Consider the following 21,761-nt stretch of genomic DNA (forward strand, 5'->3'; position numbering starts at 1 on the left):
AAGAGGAGAATAAGTGCTTTTCAATTTATTACTTCTTATTGATTCGGATTAAAAAAAAATTTTTTTTGGCCGAATGTAACGTCCTAAGCAGAATTCATGTCAGAAGGCACATTAAAAAAGAAAAGAGTGATAGCTAACTTTAGGAAGACAGCAAATATAAACGAAGTGCATTGCCATTTAGCAAGAGACTTTTGAAGGTCTACAGCATTCAGAAATTAAAGGGATTCCTGAATTACGGATTCTGGGGAGTTGATGTCTCCTACAGCCAGCTCTGTTTCAGATTTAGTGGACTTGCACAGAGGCACAGATGAATAAAGATAAACGACCAAGAAAAAACTGAGAGCTAACACAAATGTTACGTGCTACTGGCTGGCACTCTTAGTAATTGGGAAGCGATTTGGGGAATAGATTCTGGGGGTAGATTCTGAGGTTCTGGGACTGCCCGTCTGAATGTATGAAAAGAGGGGTGGCAAAGATTGACCATTTGGGGCTAGTGTTCTGGAAACATCACTGCTGGTGCCCCTTCCCCCCCAACATCTACTCTTACAGTTCTTAACAAATACTCATTGGCTTGTTCTTAAAGTCCCCAGGAAGGCGCTGGCAAGGGAGGGTGTTTTGTTTCTGAAAGACCAGAGAAAATGAAAGAATTCCTTGTGCAGTGACAGACTCCTTCCAGGTAGCCTAAGTCACGGTTTAGTCTCTCTGTATTTCTCTTTCTCTCCTTCCCCTTCTTCATGTTATGATGGTCTCCTCCTGCAATTAGAGAGAGACAACTTCAAAAGAGAAGGCAGGGAATTCAACTTTATTAAGCAGTCGAGACATTTCTTACCTCTGCTTCTATATTCTTACCTTATGTGTTATTGTTATTAAAAATTAATTTCCTGAGAATGCAAATCTCTGTTGCTTAGATTTCTAAAGTCTAGAATAGAAAGATTATCTTATTATAAAGAGATAAACTAGTAACAATAACCACCACCATCACCACCACCACCCCACTTTAGAATTTTCTTGTCGTCTTCCATCAGAAGAAAGCGCTTGCTTTATTTATTTATTTATTTATTTATTCATCCATCCATCCATCCATTTATTTATTACTGTTATTTTAAATATATTTTTATTGACTTCAGAGAGGAAGGGAGAGGGAGAGAGAGATGGAAACATCCATGATGAGAGAGAATCACTGATTGGCTGCCTCCTGCACACCCCCTACTGAGGATCAAGCTCACAACCTGGGCATGTGCCCTTGACCGGAATCAAACCCGGGACCCTTCAGTCTGCAGCTGATGCGCTATCCACTGAGCCAAACCGGCTAGGGCTAGAATCATTGTTTTTACCCACCCCATCTGATTGCTATCATACTGTCTTCTAGCCATGTGGCATGTATATATCTGGCTCGCTAGCAGCATGCAAGATCCATATTAAAAGCAAAAACTGCATGACAAGGACATGAATTTTAAAACAGCCTAATGCCTGGTATTTGTTATAATATGCAAATACCAAATTCTCAGCATCATGTGTCAGAAACACTGTGTTGAGTTTTTTCTCTCTCTCTCTTTCCTACATGCATGTATGCATACATTCTTTATAAGATGTGTGTATGCACAAACACATATATGTATATGTATATGTGTGTGTATATATACATATGTACATATATATACACACACATATACAAATATATATATTTGTTGGCTATAACTGTTCAGCTTCTTTATTTTTTTAAACGTGGCATTGAAAAATTACCCCTGATTTTTCTTCCTTTTTGTCATAGTAATGGGTATATAGAAATAGGAGGTTCAGACGCAAGTGGACCCAAGAAGTAGAAAACAGAAATCACATACTTTAAATTTGCAAACACCTGGAATCCATTGGGTTCCTGGGGCTGTAATTTGGGAGGCAGAAAAGCCAAGCACTCTGGAGTTGAACGGTTTGGGCTGTAAGTGAGAACGGCCTGGAGTGGCCCCTGAGAGTCTCTGTGGTCAGGGTGACGTCAGGTGGAAGTCCCCAGGGACAGGCCCGCCGGATCGGGAGGCCCAGGAGGAAACGCTGCCGAGGGGCAGCCACCAGCTTCGGGGAAAGCTGACAAAGGGAGAACCCTCCTGTGTTTCCCGCCAGCGTTTTAAATCCTGCCCCACATTTGCACGGCGCTTGGCACTCCCGAAGGAGGGGTGAGGCTGTTTTCCTGGAATGGGTGGCCTTGGGAGGGGTGGGTGGATTTGGGTCAGCCAGGGTTGATGGCCAATATTTGACATATTAAAACAAAATGATCCACTGGTTGCCTGGAAGATGCAGAGGGAAGAGCATGGGAGGCAATTATGTCAGAGGAAACGGGTTGCAAAGTAACGTTTATGTTCACATCCTAAGACCCGTTTATAGAAATGTATGTGTTTTGAGAGCCACATTTGGATTTTTAAAAAGGGTATTTTTTTTAAAAAAATAAATGTAATTTAGATGATGCTGTGCACCTGTAAATATTGGTGTATCTACTAGGAAAAGAAGAAAGTTGTTTTTCTCAAGAAGTAGTGCTGGTTTTCAGAGCCTCTGCATTTATTCATGGTTTTTCTTGGTCATGTTTGAGGGGTCTGGTAGCATTAATGGGCTTTACCCCACATGGAGCTCTGAGCTCATTGGAGCACTGCACACTGATCTCGGGTCAATGTGATGCGTGAAATCAATTTATTTGAATCTCTTTGCCTCTATAGGAATTTGGCAGCGTGCCAGTTGTTTTCATTTAATGTTCTTTGTGTTGAACACAGACGGGCAGGCATGCTTTTGTATTCCTCTCCCTTTTGGTCTCTATCTCTTTCAGCCAATATTTTACTCTCTGGATTTTGAGATGAAGGAAGAATATATTATTTATATGATTCTAATCTGTATGTGCATATATGTAATATACCACAGCTACACTTTAATCTTTTAAGGGATTTTTTTTTAATATTTCTGAGTTTTATTGGTGACTTTCTTTGTACACAGGAAACATTTTAGAGTTTTGTTCAAATAAGATTTTTGAAGAAATGTCATAAATCAGATCATGAGTAGCATTTGTTTGCCATAATGCCCGTGATCGAAACGGAAAAAGAACAATATTAATGACACAACACAACAAGTGTTTAATTTGTGAACTGGACTTTCAAAATTACTTACGCGTTGGGAGCTTTTTTGATGTTGAATCCCACTTTAAGCAGGCACGTGCTAAATAAAAATATGATTATATCAGTATTCTTTTCTTTGAATAATTCATCTTGATTAAGATGCAGTGCTTTACATAGATTTGTTATGTATGCATTTTGACGACGTGCCTGCCATGTGGGTAATATTTTTGCTTTTGAAAATTTGGAAGGGAACAGCATTGAGGGTTTTTTTTTAATTTTTATTACAAATAGATTCAGACCTTTCTATGGATGTTTTCGTCGGGAGGATTTGTTTCTGGGTCAGATTTAGAAAGAGGGGGAGGAGGAAACGAGAGAGAGAGAGAGATAGAGAGAGAGAGAGAGAGAGAGAGAGAGAGAGAAGCACATTCTGTTGATGCTCCAGGCAGTCCTTGCGGAAGTTGATATGCAGAACCCTGGAGCCGCAGCTCTGGGGTCAGACAGACCCAGCAGCCCTGCGTCCTTGTTTAATTACCTGAAGAGCAAAACGGGCCGCCTGCGCCTGCCTGCGAGTGTGTGACAAGCCAAAGCCAGTATCCCTCGCAGCCGCCTGGCGCTGGGGCATCCTGCAAGGCCAGCCCCGCCCCGGGCTCCTCTCCCACTGGAGGCATCCTGTGCCAGAGGCCTTGGGCTGGGATTGGAGGAGGTTCTGCCAGCCTGTGCCCCTGCTCCCTCCTTCTAGATTCATTGACAGGTAGTTTTTAATTTGTTCAAATGGCTCTAAAAATTTGGCTCTTGTATTTTACACTCTGGCCTTGCTGTGGAGCAGGGTCTCCGTGGACAGCCATAGGCATTAACCAGCAGAGGGCTGGCCCTGGTTAACGGGCTCCTCTTCTCCTAATTCTTGTTCCATAACATTCTACCTGTGCTGTTTTTGGGGGTCAGACTCACTAATAGTTCTAGTCGTTCAGGATGGAAACCGTAATTTAAAGGTGGTTTTCAGGAGGCAGTTTTGGAAAATTAATATGTTAAAAAGAAATAAGATAGTCCATCTTGAAACAAAGGTGATAGAACTTTTAAGGCCGGGGCTATTTTTCTCTCCTCGGAATTTGAAGATGAACTTGGACCTTAGCTGGGGGAGAGCCCCACCCTTGGATGAAGCTGTGGGTGGTGAGATACACTGTTTGGAAAGCGGTGCGAGGCCAGTTTGAGGGGGCACAGGATAACTCTGAGCCATGCTTGGAGGTGGAACCGTTTGGGAGATTCCCAGAGAATAGCCAAAATGTTATCTTGACCAAGAGGAAACCTCTCAGGGCTCTATCCACTTTGCGGGCTGATTGAAAGTCCAAACTGGGGGTGAAGGGAGGACGGGGTTCGTTGGTGGGGGTGGGCTTCTTGCAAAGGGAAGGGAAAGCACGATGACACGCGCTGTGATTTGGGTTTTCGACCACTTTGCTAGGGTTCTGTCATGCAGACAAGGGCATTAGCCTCTAGGCCAGCGGTTCTCAACCTGTGGGTCGCGACCCCTTGGTTATATAAAGTTATATAAAACACATATATAATTACATATTGTTTTGTGATTAATCACTATGCTTTAGTTATGTTCAATTTGCAACAATGAAAATACATCCTGCATACCAGATATTTACATGACGATTCGTAACAGTAGCAACATTACAGTGATGAAGTAGCAACGAAAATAATTTTATGGTTGGGGGTCACCACAACATGAGGAACTGTATTAAAGGGTCGCGGCATTAGGAAGGTTGAGAACCAATGCTCTAGGCGCACATACCTGCGTCCCATTGTTCCTGGGGGTTATGGGCACGGGGAGAGAGCACCAGGTACCTTCATGTGCGCATGAGCCCCGGTCCAGGGATTGAGCCCATTCTTTGCATCGAATAAAGGAATTGGACTTCGCAGGGAAGAGTTTGGTAGGGATAACTCTAAAAGCTTCTTCCTGTATTATAGTTATAAAGGTAAGGTCCATAGTTTCTGTATTTGTGTACCCCTCCAATGAAAAGTAAATAGACATGTAAATACTTGGATTCGCCTGGTGTGTGTGTGTGTGTCTTGTGATGGGGCGGCATCACCAGGGTCTGTTCTGCACTCAGTGGCTCTGCCATGAGTGGCTCTGGGTGTCCTCAGTGGCTCTGGGTGCGTATGTTTATTTATGGGATCAGCCGGCTGCATTTCTTTCACTGTATTTCTCTTTTCAACCTCAGAATCAATAGGAGAGAAGAAAACATAAATACATCTTAAGCCACAGTCAACATTCCTATCTGGTGCCTTCCACGGAAAGACTGGGTTTCCCCATTTTTAAGCTCCAATTATCTTCCTAGTTCGCGCTAACTGGAGCTTTCCTAAGTGAAGTCACATTAGCGCCATTTGTAGCATTAAGACTTGGCAGCAGAGAGTGTATAATGTGAGAAAAGCATGGAGGATTTCAAAAGCGAATGGAGAGAGTTACGCTTGCAGGTGGCACCAGGAATTAAAGAAGAAAATATGAACAAGAAGATGGTGTCGGTGCCTAGTTCCGAGTGCCTGCATGTAAGTGTGGAGTGAAATGGCAAGGAAAAGTCAGATCCTATGGGAGAAGAGAATGGGAGGAAATGAATTACTCTAGTCGAAAAGAGAAGGAAAGCACCAAATTACAGAGAAAAAGGGAGAGGGAGAGAGAGAAACATCAATGATGAGAGAATCATTGATCTGCTTCCCCCTGCACGCCCCCTATTGGGGATCCAGCCTGCAACTGGGCACGTGTCCTTGACCAGAATCGAACCTGGGACCCTTCAGTCTGCAGGCCTACCCTCTATCCACAGAGCCAACTGGCTAGCAGTGGTCGGCAAACTGTGGCTTGGCAAACCGCGGCTCGCGAGCCACATGAGAACACAAAAAAGTCACAGTATTCCAAAAATTTAATAAGATTTTGGTATCTACAATTAAGAATAATTTTAATAAGTAGTAAGAGTGGGAATTGAAGTTTCAATACAGAGTAAGGGAATTAAGTTGAGATGTACAGGTTTTCACAGCTGTTTGGTGCATTTCAAAATATACAGCATTACACCCTCTTCTGCCTGGCCTTGTTGGGTAGGGAGGAGTGAGGCACGCCTGATGAAACCCAGCAGGGCTGGAGTGAAACATTAATTTTAAAAATTATGTTGTTATAAAGGCAAATATACTGTACTGGGTGTTATTTGAACAAAGAAAGCATTCATTTTAAAGTGAAAATTTATAATGGGATCGATTCATGGTCGCTAAGAATCATTTTTAGTAAGTTTGAATTTGTTGATAAATGTGGCAAATTAGTATGTGTGCATTTTCATTTATTTTGGAATGAAAATTTGAAATGGAACCCATGGTAGCCAAGAATCATTTTTGAGCAAGCTTGAATTTGTTTATAAACATGGCAAATTAGTGTGTGTGCATAGATATTCCTAATTTGCAGTGTGGAGAGATAGAAGTGGAGAGTTTGTGAGCCATAAAAGGCCTGTAAAAAAAATATCTGATGGAAAAATTCTGGGAGTTTTATTTTATTGCTGTGTATTTGCTCCACCTGGTGGATTTTGTTGAAAGTGTTTTAATTCCTGTTAATGAAAAGAATCCCCTTTACACACGTTTATAGGAACGTAAATCTTTTGTTTTATTTTTGTTGCTGTGTAAAATAGTTTAATTCCAGTTGAGGTCAAAACTTTGGTGTCTTTGTTCAATTTTTTCCAGTGCATTGAAATGAATGTTTATTCTTTTTTTTTTTCTGGTTTAAAATGTAACACATGCTCATTTGGAAAATAGAAAAAAAAAGAAAAGATTTGGAAAATAAAGAAAAATAAAAAAGGAAATAAACACGATGTATAAGTGCACCACCTAGAACTGTTGCATTATTTTTAATGATAGATGTTATCAGAAGAGGCCAATTTTGCATTTACATTTATTTAAAGATATGTGGAATGTTGTATATGATGTCGAAGTGTGATGGTTATTATAATTTTTTTTTGGGGGGTGGGGGGTAGGGGGCAACTGATACTCTTAGAATTCCCAGGCTCCAAAACAATCAGTGTTTAGCAGCTCTATGTGCACAGAAGGTAGAGAGGTTGACTGGGCTGTCCATAGGGGTGATGAGGGCTGTGTTCCATGGCCTTACACAGACCGCTTTCTGTGGAAATCTTAAGGATCCAGTTGTGCGTGGATCACCTTATTGACTTGCAGAGGTTATTTATGTATTTCCCTCTCCTTTCGACTAGAGCAGCTCTGGAACAGAAGGCGACGTTTTGCAAACAGCGTCTTCCTTATGCAAGAGACTTGAAGACCCTTTTATTGTCTTTAGAATTGTCATGCACGGCCCTCATTAGCGTTTATTGTTGCAAGCCTACAAGCAGAAAATGTGGAATTGGTCTGTCATAAATAGCCCCACAGAGCTCCCCGGCCCTCCCCTGCCGCCCGCAGTGGGGTGTGGGCTGGGTGTGCGGGGAGAGCGGGCCAGATGGCTGCTGCCCAGAGCAGAGCTGCAGGTTTTGTCTCTGGTGCTGAGAGGAGGGAAAGTTCATTGGAGCATACGCCACCCCCCTCGCTTTTTCACAGAACTGACTCGCCATTCGTCAGGACGGGGAGGTGGTGACATTGAAACAAAGGTTTTTTCATCCCCACGCTACAGTCCTTGTCAGATGGCTCAGGGATGTGGAGTTAGGGTGTCCTCGCTATTACCCGAGTGATTTTTATAGCCATAAAAAAATAGGAGGAAGTTATAAATGCCAACCTGTTTGCAGATTGACATGCCAGTGTGTACTTCAGATGGCTTTTTTTTAGGAAAATCCTTTTGTTTGAAGAAGCAGAGTTAATAGAGCTAGTGTTCAGCCTTGTTGATAACCGAAGGAAGTGTTACCCTTTAAAAGTTTACAAATAATTTAACCCTTTGCTGGTGCATAGTGAATACTATTAGCAGGTCTGAAGTTTGTATCTAAATAATAAAACAGTCAATCAAGGCAAGTGTTAGATCTATTATAACATTTCAGAATTTTTTTTGAGTATTAGATATTGAAAACCAAAAGTTGGTGCTGGGCCCTAGCTGGTTTGGCTCAGTGGATAGAGCATCCGCCTGTGGACTGAAGGTCCCGGGTTTGATTCCAGTCAAGGGCACATGCCCGGGTTTGCAGGCTTGATCCCCAGCAGGGGGCACGCAGGAGGCAGCCGATCAATGATTCTCTCTCATCATAGATGTTTCTCTCTCTCTCCCCCTTGCCCTTCCTCTCTGAAATCAACAAAAATTAAAAAAAAAAAAAGTTGTTGTTGGGAAAGAACCACAATATATTATAATAGTTTAAAGGCATTGACACTGTCAGAAACAATTCATAATAATTAAGTATATAGATTTAGCTTATTTCTAGCACATGATATTTATCTTAAACATCTTATTTTGCATAAATACATACCACTCTACCCTGCATACTTAAATGTACTAATGCACATCTTCTCATTCAAAGTAGAGGAAATAATTTTCCCTATGAAATACAGAAAAGTATACTTCAACCAGAGGTAAAAAAATCAAGTATGTTGCTCGAAAAATTGTTGAAATACTATGACATTTTTATTCTGACACATTGAGGATGGAAAAATACAGAGACTTCAGGTTTTCCGTTTAGGAAATCATTATTATTTATCAAATATGTTATGGCTGGAACCTTCAAATTACAGTTCAGATCACACTATTAACATACTTTAACTGAGGAAGACACAGGAATCACAGTGACCTCCGCCACCATCTGGTTTGACGTGTCAAGGTGACGGGAAGGGTCCTGACTCCTCGCTCTGAACCTGCCACTTGCCCCGTAGATTAGGGTTCCTTGACAGGCCGTCCAGTATGTCCTACGTGGTGCACTGTGTTGGATGGTGCTTTTGTCACTAGCTTGCAGATGACCCAAGCACCGAAGCTTGTCTGCTTCTGTGATGTCTGGTATAATTGCCTATTAAGACACGTTCCCTCTACCTAGCTGGCAGGTTCCATCTTGTTGCTAGCCCTGAGGCCTCCTGGGCAGCCCTACATAGCCCTGTGGCCCCATCCTGTTTAGACACCCTTCCGAGTTTTTAAAATGGCAACCATGTCTTTGTTCTTTGGTCATTTAAGCCAAGATCTTGTGAGCTCTTCTGTGGACCGGTTCAAAGTTGAGGAGGCGCAAGTGCTGGGCCAGTCATTTCCTCCAAAGGAAGGGTATTTGAAGGAAACAGAGTGAAAGCATCTAAGTTGTTTTCAACAGACATTTATAGGAAGAAGTTTAATTAACAGATAGCCATTCCCTTACCTTGATGAAATACTTTAATGACCTTTCTGGCTCCCCCCCGCCCCGATTTCTTAACTAACACATAAGCTCTGTTTTCTTGTAGACACAACATGACTGCATTTATCTGTGTCATGAGACAATTCATTATGGCCTTGATTTCGTACAGTTTCCAAACAAATTAGTGTGCGTTTTTATTAGGGGTTGTATCTCTTTAACTGACTGCCAAAGTGAAGAGAAGTTAGGAAATCATTTCAAAGAGAGGTCCACCTCCCCGTAGCCTAGCAGCTCACAAGTTGGGCAGGTTTGCCCTGCCAGTGGGATGCCTTTAGAAAGCACTAATAGCTTCCAGCTGGGTGGAAAATCCAACCCTTTGGGGGCTGACAAATCTAGCAGATTTGAATTTGAAAGCAGAGCTAATGCCTCCATTTTATTTTTTACCACTCGCCCATAAAACATTATTTTCCAACATGTCAGCCTCATTTGGTGGCCAGTGGTCTGAGATTGAAAGTGGAACCAGCCAGTAGAGAAATCTGGACATGAGCGCGCCCCCCCTTTTCAAGCGGGTGTGCCACTTGGCGGCGGGGTCTCCTCCAAGAGCAGGGGGGCCCTAATGACCATTCATCAGTGCTCGTTGGCTGGTCACCGAGTGCCTTCCCATTCAGTTTATCAAGTCTTGCACATGAAAAGTCAGAAGCCGCCTTCTTCAGCTTTGTTGCAGGCAAATGCTCCACTTGAACCCGTCTTGCCCCCTTTTTCGCGTTGTTAATGCAGCCCCGCTTAAATGAGTGCCTTTATTGGGTCAGTCAGAATATCTGAAACTATTAATTCTCTTGTCTTGAATAGCTGGTGGCAGGCCAGAGCAGATGGGGTAGGAAAGTATTTGGTTGGGTGTATTGCTTTCAATTAGGATCAATGAGGTTTCAGCTCCTTTGAATTAACTCACTTCATACCCACTGTGTGGAGTCACAGCCTGCGAGACGCAGAGAGGAAAGTTGAGAAAACCTGTAGGAAGGCTGTAAGGCGAACTCTGCCTTCGCTGGTGTAGAGAGCGGTCAGGAATTGCAGATGATTTTGATAGGCCGCTGGACCTTCCTGGTAAGTCAGGTTTTGAGCAAAGGAAAATGACGTCCTCCAGGGCTCCTCTGTTTTGGAAAGAAGTGAAAAACACCTGGGAGCAGCGGTTCTCAGCCTTCCTAACGCCGCGGCCCTTCATACGGTTCCTCATGTTGTGGTGACCCCCAACCATAACATTATTTTCGTGGCTCCTTCATCACTGTAATGTTGCTACTGTTAAGAATCGTCATGGAAATATCTGATATGCAGGATGTATTTTCATTGTTACAAATTGAACATAATTAAAGCATCGTGATTAATCACAAAACCAATATGTATATATATATGTGTTTTCCGATGGTCTTAGGCGACCCCTGTGAAAGCGTTGTTAGACCCCCCCAAGGGGTCGCGACCCACAGGTTGAGAACCGCTGCCTTGGAGGCATCCAAGACCGTAATGCCTTTCTAGAGAATGATGTCAATTTATTGTCAAAAACCAACTTATGTATTTTTGGGAGCAGCCTGGCGTTCAGGTGTTGACTAAATGTACCAGTTTGGAAAATGTACCAATTTGGGTGACTCACTTGAACGAATTGGCCTTAAAAATGCTTTGTGTTTTTAATGAAAAGACACAGCCTACTGGTATGGCTTTCCTGAGGAAGTACTTAATTGGCCAGCCACGTATCCCTTGTGATTGCTTGGAATATATCTAATTTTTAAAAATACGATTTCTAGTGGAGATGCAGGACTGTGTTTCGTACTGGAGAAAACTTTTGCAATTCAGATTCCACCCCCACCTCTGCCCCGCCTGTCCCCCATTCACGTACATAAATGCATTTGTCATGTTATTGATTGTCCGTTTTTATTATACCATTTGGACGTTAAAGCTCTTGGCTCCTATATGCTTATGTTTTGTGTTTGTTTTTTGTTTTTTTATTGAAGGGGAAGTTATTTTTGTCTAAGTGACTATACAGAACTGTGTGTGCAGGTGTCCATGTTCAAGGTGAACTGCCAAATGGGGTCGCTGCTTTTGCTCGCCTCCATGGATTAAAGAGCAAGAAGAAGAAACTGGTTCCTGGAGAAAATGCTGAACCAGTCTCCGATGCGCACACATTCAGTTAGGCCCTCTCTGCAATCAGATGTCTAGGTGAGAATCTCCGGGGATCCAGGTTTTGTTGACGTGGATCAATTTAAAGTGGCAATTACTGTAGTCAGATAACAGCTTAAAAAGCTTTTTTACACATAGGAAAGATACATAATCACACGGCATATGGAAGTTCAATTTTCTGAGCTATGGTTTAGCGGCTTGCAGTGTACCGATATTAAGACCTAGTTTTAAAACCGGATATCATCCAGTTTTCTTAAAGTGTAATGCATTTTTGTCGTACGATTTTCTATTTCGGGAGTGATTCACTGTGCATATCGATGAAAGGTTGGGTTTCCCACTGTGAAAATGTTTTCTTTCTAACATAGGTAAAAGTATTAAAAAAAAATCATTGAGTGGCTTTAAAAAAACACTCTTTTTTAAAAGTGAAGATATACAGATTGAGGATGCCGGATTCCAGAAAGGCCCTTACTGCAGGCCTTAATTGATTATCACTCTCATGCCTGGTAGAAAGCTCTCTGTCATAAGAATGTTTGTGCTTGGTGCTTAACTATCCTGAAATCCATTACACAGAACCTCATTACAAGTGACATCTAACTAAGATGAACAAAAAGATTGGCCCCATAAATAGGGTGCAGTATACTACTCGTGACAGAACGCAGTCATCATTATGAATTATAGTCTTTTCACAGGTTGTCCCTGACAGTGATGGATTTTGAGGGGTTCACTAGATGCAGCAGCGCTTCCAGGGTGCAGTATTTGGGGGGCTGTAGCAGTTCTTAGGGATTGACGCCGTTTACTAAAGATGACTCATTTTCAGGGCTTGCAGGGTGTGCTCGCGTAGGCGGGTATGCTCTGAAACAGGTTGTATGCACTCTTGCCGAGAAGTGTAGGCATGGCGAGTAGGTAGAAGTCGGAGTCACTGCCTGTGTTTTCAGATGGGCTTTTATGGTTTCTTTGAGGCCCCAAGGAGGTGGGGTGGGGGGTGGAAATCTAGCTGACAAAGCCTAAAAGCCTGTGGAAAGGGTAGAATAAGCAGGGGAAGGCGGTGAAGGGATGGCAAGAGTTAAAGGGGATGATCCCGTCTGTCTGCCATGTTCCTTGAACTTGCAGGTTTGTCAGAGGCTCCTGGGCAGAGTTGTTTGTGTGTTTAGAGTGGGTGGAACAGACATTGGGAAGGTAAACCGGCAGGAGGCATCTCTCTGTCTCCTCACCTGCCTGCCCCGTCGTTAAAACAAATACAAACTGGGAACAGATTGTGCCAGGGCAGAAGTGAGGGAGGGTTCCAGAGGAGAACAGTGTTTTCCTCCTGCCTGGCATTTTTTTGTGCGTTTAGGGAAGAAAAGCACGCAAGGCAGACAGGCGTATGTTTTTCCTGTGAGGCAGGGATGTTTTACAAAGGACTAAAGAGGGACTGCTGAGAGGAAAATAGCCAGCTTTAGATAAAGCGCTATAACAAAGCCTTGTCGTTTTATATATCATGGTGTCCATTAGGGCTTAATGGGGAAGAGTCCACTGAACTGGCTGGGTATGTGTCATTCATGGGAAGGAGCAGCATTGAAGGGTGAGCAATAATAATAATAAATAATAATAATAATAATAAACCAGAAGGACAGGATTGTTCAGCTTTTGAAAAGCGCCCCCTCCCTTTTTTTTGCTGTGAAGGTTTTGTTTTCATTTCCCAGGGATCTCTCTCCGCAGCATACAGGAGAGCGAGCTGACAGTGTTTGGAGCGGCTCAGCGCAGGGACCACAGGGGGTTAAAAGCACGCGAGTGAAATAGAAGTGGCCTCTTCTGCTTCGAGAGAGCGCCCTGTTTCACACGCACCCCCAAGAAGCTGACAGAAGGAAGGGTTCTGATACTGAGTCCGTAGGATGAGCTGGCACCCTAGGCCAAGTCTTATAAATACGTTTTTGCCCTGCTTTGGATTTTCAGTTGCATAAACAAACTTTGAAGTTTGTGCCTGTGATCTTTGTGTTTGTTTTTTTCCAACGTAGTTCACCATGATGAGAAGGTGAAGAGAAGTCATTTATTGGGGGGCCCAAGTCTCCTTGTCATTCTTTTGGCAAAAGAAGGGTTAACTGGTAACTGGCTGGGGGTGGCGGCAAATGAATTATTCAGCATTTAGCTTATCATTCTGCTTTTTTTTTTACTGTCTGTTCTTTGGAGCTCTGGAACTTCTGAGAGAGAGAGAGAGAGAGAGAGAGAGAGAGAGGCAGGCCACGGTTGCGGTCCTTTGCACACACATCCCTGTCATTGTTCTGCCTGGAGAGACAGGGCTGGGTTCAAGGCCACATGTGCTCCTGTCATCATCCACATTTCTGCTTCAAGTGCAACCCGGAGTGTCAGCTCTCCATCTGTCTCTGGCTGGCAGGCGCACGCGCCCAGCACCCTGCCTGGGGCCATGCCGCCCCAGCCCCTTCCGAGGGCCGTCCTCTCCCCGCCCGCGCTCATTCCAGAACACGAGGCCTGAGCTCCGCTCGCGCAGCGGGCAGCAGGCAGCCGCCTCCTGTGGACGCCGCCTTCAGGGATGCCGGGTGAGTGAGCCCGCACCTCCTCCCTCTGGTTGGAACGTGGAGGACGCTTACTTGTTAGGAGGCAGGGAAGAGGCCGCCTGCCCCGTGGGTGCTGTGCCTTCTGTGGGGCAGAGGCTGGGGGTGGCAGAGGTGATAGGTGGAAGGGAAGGTGAGAGAGAGAGAGAGAGAGAGAGAGAGAGCGCGAGCCATCAAGATCTAGATACCCGGGTAAAAGGTGTGGGAGTCCTTCCTTTTAAAAAACCCGGGAGGTGTGTTTGGAAAGCTGAGCCATGTATGTGTTGCCAAAGCCATTCGCTGGAGGGATGGAGCTCCACTTAGAAGTATTGTCTCTGTTCTGGATTTCGTGCCTGTCATCGGTGCCTGGGAGCCTAGACACTTCCTCTGTGAGGAGAGTTGTCAGATGATGGCGGAACCCTGGGGTGAGGTCTGTTCTGGTCTTATTTTTTTTTTTTAAAGCTGTTTGTGTTAGGGAAAGTAAAGAATGCTTTGGAACTGCAAATCATTCCAGTCTCAGCCCTCGATCACCGTCCTCGGATGTCGTAGGCAAATCGTCGACATCATTTAATTAAAAAGAAAAAGTCTGCCGAATTCCTGACGCTGCCGCGGGTCTGGAAATTCAGTGTACGTCCATTTCCTCGGGAAAATATTATCTTTGGAGCCGCGGCGTGTTCCTGTCTGTGGTTGCTGCCAGCGAGGGCTCTGCTGATGGGGAAGGGAGCCCGGGAGGAGCAGGCTGCTGGGGGAGGCTGGTTCTCTGCTCGTCTCCAGGACGGTGCCTGCTGGGAGCCGTCCCCCTGCGGTCAGAAGGGACAGGGAGGGCAGAGAGACCCCAGCTGGCACACCGTGCCCACGGCCTGGCTGGGACAGGCGGCAGAGGCTGTGCCTGGCCCCAGCGCGCGGACACCTCGCAGATGGTGTTTTGAAACCTTATCCGCGGTTCTCCGCAGCCACAGTTGTGTGTAGGTATTGCCAGTTGTTTGAAGAATGCTTCCCCCTTTAGGATGTGTCTTGTGACCCTCGTCGCTATTAATACACGTGCAGACAGGAGGCCTTGGGGACAGAATGGCAGTTTCTCATTAGTTCAGTGGATGAGGAGTGGATGTAGCTGGGATAGGAGGGAAGTCAGTTTACCCAAAGAGACAATGACCAAGGTATGTCAAGGGCCATTGGAACTTCGGAAGCTCTCCTCTTTATTTATAATCAGTGTGAAAAAGTGCTTGTGTGTGTGTGTGTGTGTGTGTGTGTGTGTTTCGCCAGGATATCGGAACACTTTCGTTTGATTTTGATGTCATCATTTGAATCTTCCTTGTTTTTATGCTCTTCATACGTTGTGTGAAGTAATCTGACTTATCAGTATTTTGAAGAACCTGTATTTTTTTTTTTTTTTTTGCTAAAACAAACCCCATAATAAACCCAAGACATTTGTGAATGATAATAGGGGGAAGGGATTATTTGGTTTTAAAGTATCTTTATTTAAAATGCATTGAACTATTTTTAAAGTTTTGGAATCATGGATAAGTTTTGTTTTACTGTTGAGTTGTTGATATCTGTCTGGTTCTGAAGCCTGAGGGATGGGCAGTCTCTCTCTCTCTCTCTCTCTCTCTCTCTTTCTCTCCCCCTCTCTCTCATCAACTGTTAGAAAACCTTTTACTTGGATGCAGAGAAAATATTAACAGCTGTGACTGTGAGCATGTGCCAGAGTGAAGATACTTGGCTATTCTTGACACCCGTTTGCACTTTTTAAACTTTACTATTGGATGGACTATGTTTTTAGCATATTTTAGGCCATACATATGTAGTTATATTAATGGATAATTTTAACCACCTGGGGCACATTTTATATTTTTAAATAAGACATTATAGGTAGAAGATTAAAAGGATGTGTTTCGGGTAATCTGGTGTTGACACTGTTTCTAACATTTGACTATATATCCAACGCCACTTATTATTATTTACTGGTAGGTCATGTGTCAGAACTGGTTCCTGGTTGTATCAAACTTGAATTAACAATTCTCAGATGTCAGACCTTTTCCACAAAAATGGGAATGCCTGGAAACAGATACGCACAGGCTGAATTTGTTCAAAGACATACCAATCTGTGGGGGTGGGTAGATACAAAAGTCTTCAGTTTAGGGGTTTCTAGCCTTAGTTTCGTTTAGAACACATGCTTTAGCGGTTGGTAGCATATTGTTACAAAAAGGGACTATGAAAAGTCAAAAGGGGCCAGGCATGCTTTAAAGAAATCAATTAAATTATGTTTATGGTTTAATTCAGTATAAGGAGATATCATTACACTGCCTGTCACTTTGTAATAGCTAGACCCTGAGTTTAAGAAAAGAAAAACGGAAAATGTTTTCTTATGAGAAGGCTGTGAGACCTTGGGCATTATACTGTTTCAAGAGATGACTCCAAGCTTTCTGAAACGTTTATATTTTTAATCAATCTTCGTATAATGTTATCAAAGAACATATGTTGACCTACAAAAAGCTTTCCGGACTGTTTCCTTAAAAGGACAATAACTGAGCGCAGTCCGTGTAGCTCAGAAAGAGTGCTGTTCTTTCAGAAGATGGCTAATATGAGGTCAGACCACCCTTCTCCATGGCCCTGCTCTCCAGATGTGCATGGAACTTTTTTTTTTTAAGTTCAAGTTTCAAAAAAAAGAAAAAAAGAAAAGAAAAAGGTTTGTTTTCAAAATCTGGTTTTACTTAAGACATCTCCATTCTGGAGTGCATTTCATAAATTGCCCACATATTTTTCTTAGCAGAGAACTTAACTGGCTGTAATTTTTAACACATGGCCACATCATGTGATATTTTCAAAACACTTACACATAGCTTTACGAAGGTCCCTGCAGCCATGATCCATCCTCGCACAGCCGGCCTGAGTTTTAACAGCGTATCTGCATTTTCCATTTAGTAGAGCTATATATTATTAGCTTACATTTTTAGGTAGTAAAACAGTGCATTGCTGATTGTAAAACATGGACTTTATTATCTGCTGAAAATTGATTTGGCATTTATGGCCACTGTGTACTAGACTGTTTTTCTGTTTTTAACATCAGTGCTTGCAAGCGATGATTTGTGTAAAAAGCAGCAGTGAAATTGCCATGGATCGACAACTGTGAGTGTCCCTGGTAACTGAACATTTGGATAATGCACCTGGTTATTTTTTCCCCCCTTAAATAGAGGCATCTAAATGCTCTTATACAAGAACAAAAAACACAGAAGTTCATTCACTGTCACTTAGCTTTACCCTGCAAGTTGACTTGCCATTGTGTTGGGCTAATTCTTCAAACAAGCCTCCTGCTAGCTATTAAAAAACAACAACTATATGCACTGCAAATATCCAATTACAAATGTAGATTGTATTGAACATTACTTCTTTGTAGCAGACATTTAGATTTTCCAGATTTTCTTCAATATCTGGCACCCTATCCCTTTTTCTTTTAAAATGATTTCCAGTAAATAATTTGGAGTATTTGGTGTTTTAGTTCTTTATTTTAAGTAATACTTGGGAACTTTCACAAGGCACCTTCCTGTGTAGTTAATGATCTATTGGAAAAAAAAAAAAAAAGGTAAGTGTTTAATCTTTTGGGGAGGGTGATAATTTGTGAAGTTTTTGTCAGACAACTAGTTAATTTGTATTTCTTACCGTAAACATTCGCTTAATGGGCATTATATAGTGTAGAAATGTTTATTAATCATCTCACCACCAGTATTTGCAAAGGAGATGCTGTGATTATAACATTCTGAACCGCCTCCTGAACCGTTAGAGGAACCAACACGTGTAGAGCTGGAAGGTTTATCTTGCAAGTGCCTTCGCTTTACAGCTGTTGAGACAGAAGCTCCTGGAGGTGAAGGGACTTGGTGAGGTGGTTTATTAAAGTGAGAGGTTCCTCCCAGTTCACCCCCTTCACCAGGCCTCTTCTGAACGTCAGACGCAGATGTTACCCTATTAGCGTCAGTCTTACCTTGTGGTCGCTTATCGTGGGCCCTGGATTGCTTGCACCATATGCTTTCTCACCTCCTCCTCCAGGCCCACAGAGCCACATAGGAGAAAATCCGGTTAACAGTAATCACTTGGCCTGGGGCAAAGGTGTGCCATCCAATTCATCTTAGAATTGTTTGGAAACGAGAAAGCCTCTGTAGTTAATCGCCGGCCTGCGTGTTAAGCAGATCAAATAATGCAAAGGTCTGACAACTGGAAGGTTACTGTAGTGAGGAAATTCAGGTACCGAAGTAGAGATTTGTAGGATGCCGAGAAATGTGCCAGGTGCAAGGTTAACTATGACTCAGTCCCTCCATGAATGTGACATAATAGTTTTTAGTTTGTCTTTCTTTTTTTTAAAATATATTTTTATTGATTTCAGAGAGGCAGGGAGAGGGAGAGAGAGAGAGAATCATCAATGATGAGGGAGAATCATTGATCAGTTGCATCCTGCATGCCCCCTACTGGGAATGGAGCTTGCAACCCTGGGCATGTGCCTTTGACCAGAATCTAACCCAGAACCCGTCAGTCTGCAGGTTTGATGCTCTATCCACTGAGCCCAGCCAACTAGGGCTAGTTTGTTTTTCTGATACTGAGGATGGGACCTTCATAAAATTTTATTCTGTGTGACAAATTTTAATTGGTGTGACAGCAGGCATAGCCTTTCTCAAAAGAAATGTGTACAGTGCAGTTCTTTGGTGAAATAAGTCGTTGACTGAAAGGACTCTTAACTTGAGTACAATGAGATTTTACACCTGACCAAGAAGCAGATCTATCTGGCCGGCTTCCTCAAACAGCTGTTTGCATTAATTAATATTAATGTAAATGTACTTTCTGAGAATGTCGAGCCTAATTATGTTTTTCAACACGTCGAGTTCCAATCAAAGGAACCAGGAGATCCTCTTAATCTCAAAGGGAATATATACCTGTCATCTCTGAACAGAATAAATCTCTGAAAGTATAGTAAAAGCAGCCTTTTACTGAAAGCCTGGATGGGCCACGCCCCAGGCTAGGCACCTTCTATACTTTCTGATTCTCACTGCAGCTCTGCAAATGGTTTCTGTGACCATGTGATCACTTTGGAACCTGAAGACCGGATACTTTAAGCAGTTTTGCCCAAAGACATATAGATATAGTTAAATGGCAGACATGGGATTCTCAGATCTATCTGCCTGTTGGTTTTAGATCCCCCCCCCCTTTTTTTTTCTTTTCCTTTTGAGGAGGGGTGAGGATGTTGTGGCTTAATGAGAGGCTATTTTACAATGGAAACTAGATAGAAACATTTAAAGAGGAATATGTGACTTTCAAGTCCAGTAGCATAGAAGGTAGAGTTCTTTTTGCTGAAAAATTAAAGTGTAAAAGCATTCTCCTTAATCATCAAGAATGATTTTGGATGAAACAGTTTAGGATGGTGGTTATTTCTCTGTATTCCTCCTCTCTCTCTCTCTCTCTCTCTCTCTCTCTCTCTCTCTCCCTCTCTCTCTCTTTTTAAATATATTTTATTGATTTTTTAACAGAGAGGAAGGGAGAGGGATAGAGAGTTAGAAACACTGATTAGCTGCCTCCTGCACACCCCCTACTGGAGATGTGCCCGAAACCAAGACACATGCCCTTGACTGGAATCGAACCTGGGACCCTTCAGTCCACAGGCTGACGCTCTATCCACTGAGCCACACCGGTCAGGGCTTCCTCCTTCTCTTGAAAGAGTGCAGTGGGAGAGATAGACACCAGGGGCTTATGCCATTATTTTGAAAAGCCGAATAGAAGTCATAAATTTACTGCTGACAAAGCTGTATAGAGTTAACTAAAACCTCACCTTTTTAAGCTTTGGGAATGTGGTAATCCTGGCTGTCTTTTGTTGATGAGAAGCTCAGATGGTGATTTTGTATGCTTTGGATGAGTAGAAAATTGGAAAGCAAACGATACATTCAACACATTGGCAGACAACATTGTTAAACATTTTGTGATTAAAAAAAAAAAATCAGATCTTTTGGTAGAGAGAATGTTGGGTACCATGTTTTGGCCCCAGGAGGTTCTAGGCATGTAGAAATAGTATTTCCAGGAGATGAATATGTCGCAGGAAAGCAGGTATCTTTTTTCACCATGCACTCCCTGTCCAAAAAAAAAAGCAATTGATTTTTTTAAATTGTGGGATGCTTTCTTTAAAAGATTTCACGTCTGTTTTTCATATTTCCCTTTTAAAGGCTAAGGGGTAAGTGTACTCTGGGAAAAAAAAGAGAAGGCTCACTTTATTAGAGGAATTCGTTTCATTCTGTGCGGTTTGTTAACATCCTACAGTGTTTGATGCTCATGCAAGACAATAATGTCGAAAGTACCAATGAGAGCATGACACTGTAAAGAGTTTGGCCTCAAGAGCTGTGGAATTAGATAGGCAGACATTCTCTTTAGAAAGAAGGGATGCTAGAAGGTGTCTTTATCACGTGTTTATGGCTTTAACAAGACTCTTAAAGAGTTGGACAAAACAAACCGCGTTCTTAATAATCCGGGATGATTTTAATGGGCTGCTAAGTTATTTGGCACCCGGAGAAAGGGTTGCTGTGCTTCTGGTCACGTCACTTTACATGCGAACTTTGCAGGATTTAACTTCCTTGCCTTTCCCAGGACTCGTTGGCTTGAACGATTCTCAAGTTATTGGGAAGAAAGTACATAATAAAACTCGAGGGTCCTGTGGTATCAATTTTTATATTCTTGCATTCGAGATGCTTCACGTGTGTCCTGACAAGGACCTGACTGAGATGAAGAACGGCCTCGGTTTGGGCACTTGCCCTCTGAGGTGGGAATTGCTTCCTCTTTGTTGTGGTTAGATCTGAATTTATATACCAGGCACTGTGGGAGCACCTCACTTGGGAGGCCTGGGAACATGCATTGTCTTTCTTTCTGCTCTATGATTAGTTGTATTTGTATTGCCTGGAGACAGGAAAATATTCAAGGAATCAAAGTGAAGATTTTTGTCCCTAGAAAGCACTGTATGTTTTTTTTCTGGACTTTTTTCTTCATCACTGGTTTATGAAATATAGTGTCAAAAATCAGAGGCAAACCTAACGCCTTAGTTACCGGGGCATGCTTTTACAGACCAGCGCAGGCATGGCACAGCCAGAGAGAGGGGTGAGTAAATGTAGATGGGATCAGGCTTTCAACACTTATTCTATTTTGTACACTTAGGAGTTTTTCTAAAGAGTTTTGTGGGAAGAATAGCTATTTAACTATTTGCTACATAGAGCAGCGGTTCTCAACCTGTGGGTCGCAACCCCTTTGGCGGTCGAACGACCCTTTCACAGGAGTCGCCTAAGACCATCCTGCATATCAGATATTTACATGACGATTCATAACAGTAGCAACATGACAGTTATGAAGAAGCAATGAAAATAATTTTATGGTTGGGTCACAACATGAGGAACTGTATTTAAAGGGCCAGAAGGTTGAGAACCACTGACATAGAGGAACGTCTTTGTATTTGTTTTCCTTTTTTTTTCCTACAATTTACTCAGATTTTCTGGGGGTAAAGCATTTGGTGTCATATCAGTGTGATCTTAATACACCTTTTACCAAAACCTCTAGGAAAATTGAACCATTTTGTAGTGTTTTCCAGAGAGCAGAAGATAGAATTGCTTTTGTTTACTTGCTTAAAATTTTTGTACTTATTGATCAGTGATTTTAAGTGGCCGTGGTCTTCATACTTAGCTATATTATTTTTTTTT

General features: G+C 42.7%; 1 protein-coding gene across 5 annotated transcripts in view; it reads left to right on the plus strand.

Annotated features, from left to right (window-relative positions):
• The window catches only part of RUNX1T1 (runt related transcription factor 1; translocated to, 1 (cyclin D related)), a 139,389-nt gene that overhangs the window by 21,585 nt on the left and 96,043 nt on the right, over positions 1 to 21,761 (plus strand). The window contains exon 1 of one of the 5 annotated variants that reach the window (XM_015562303.1): positions 13,744 to 14,055. The exons of 2 other annotated variants lie outside the window; for them this stretch is intronic. Coding sequence is in view for 1 of the 3 variants with exons in the window: in XM_015562300.1 (XP_015417786.1) it covers positions 14,049 to 14,055 (7 nt within the window). In the remaining 2 variants the exon portion in view is untranslated. Of the gene's footprint in view, positions 1 to 13,743; positions 14,056 to 14,350; positions 14,480 to 21,761 lie in introns of those variants that run through there. 2 more of the 5 variants (XM_015562300.1, XM_015562302.1) reach the window with 2 other exon arrangements.

The sequence above is a fragment of the Myotis davidii genome, unplaced genomic scaffold, assembly GCF_000327345.1.
Source record: "Myotis davidii unplaced genomic scaffold, ASM32734v1 scaffold317, whole genome shotgun sequence".
In the NCBI taxonomy this organism is placed as follows: Eukaryota; Metazoa; Chordata; class Mammalia; order Chiroptera; family Vespertilionidae; genus Myotis; species Myotis davidii.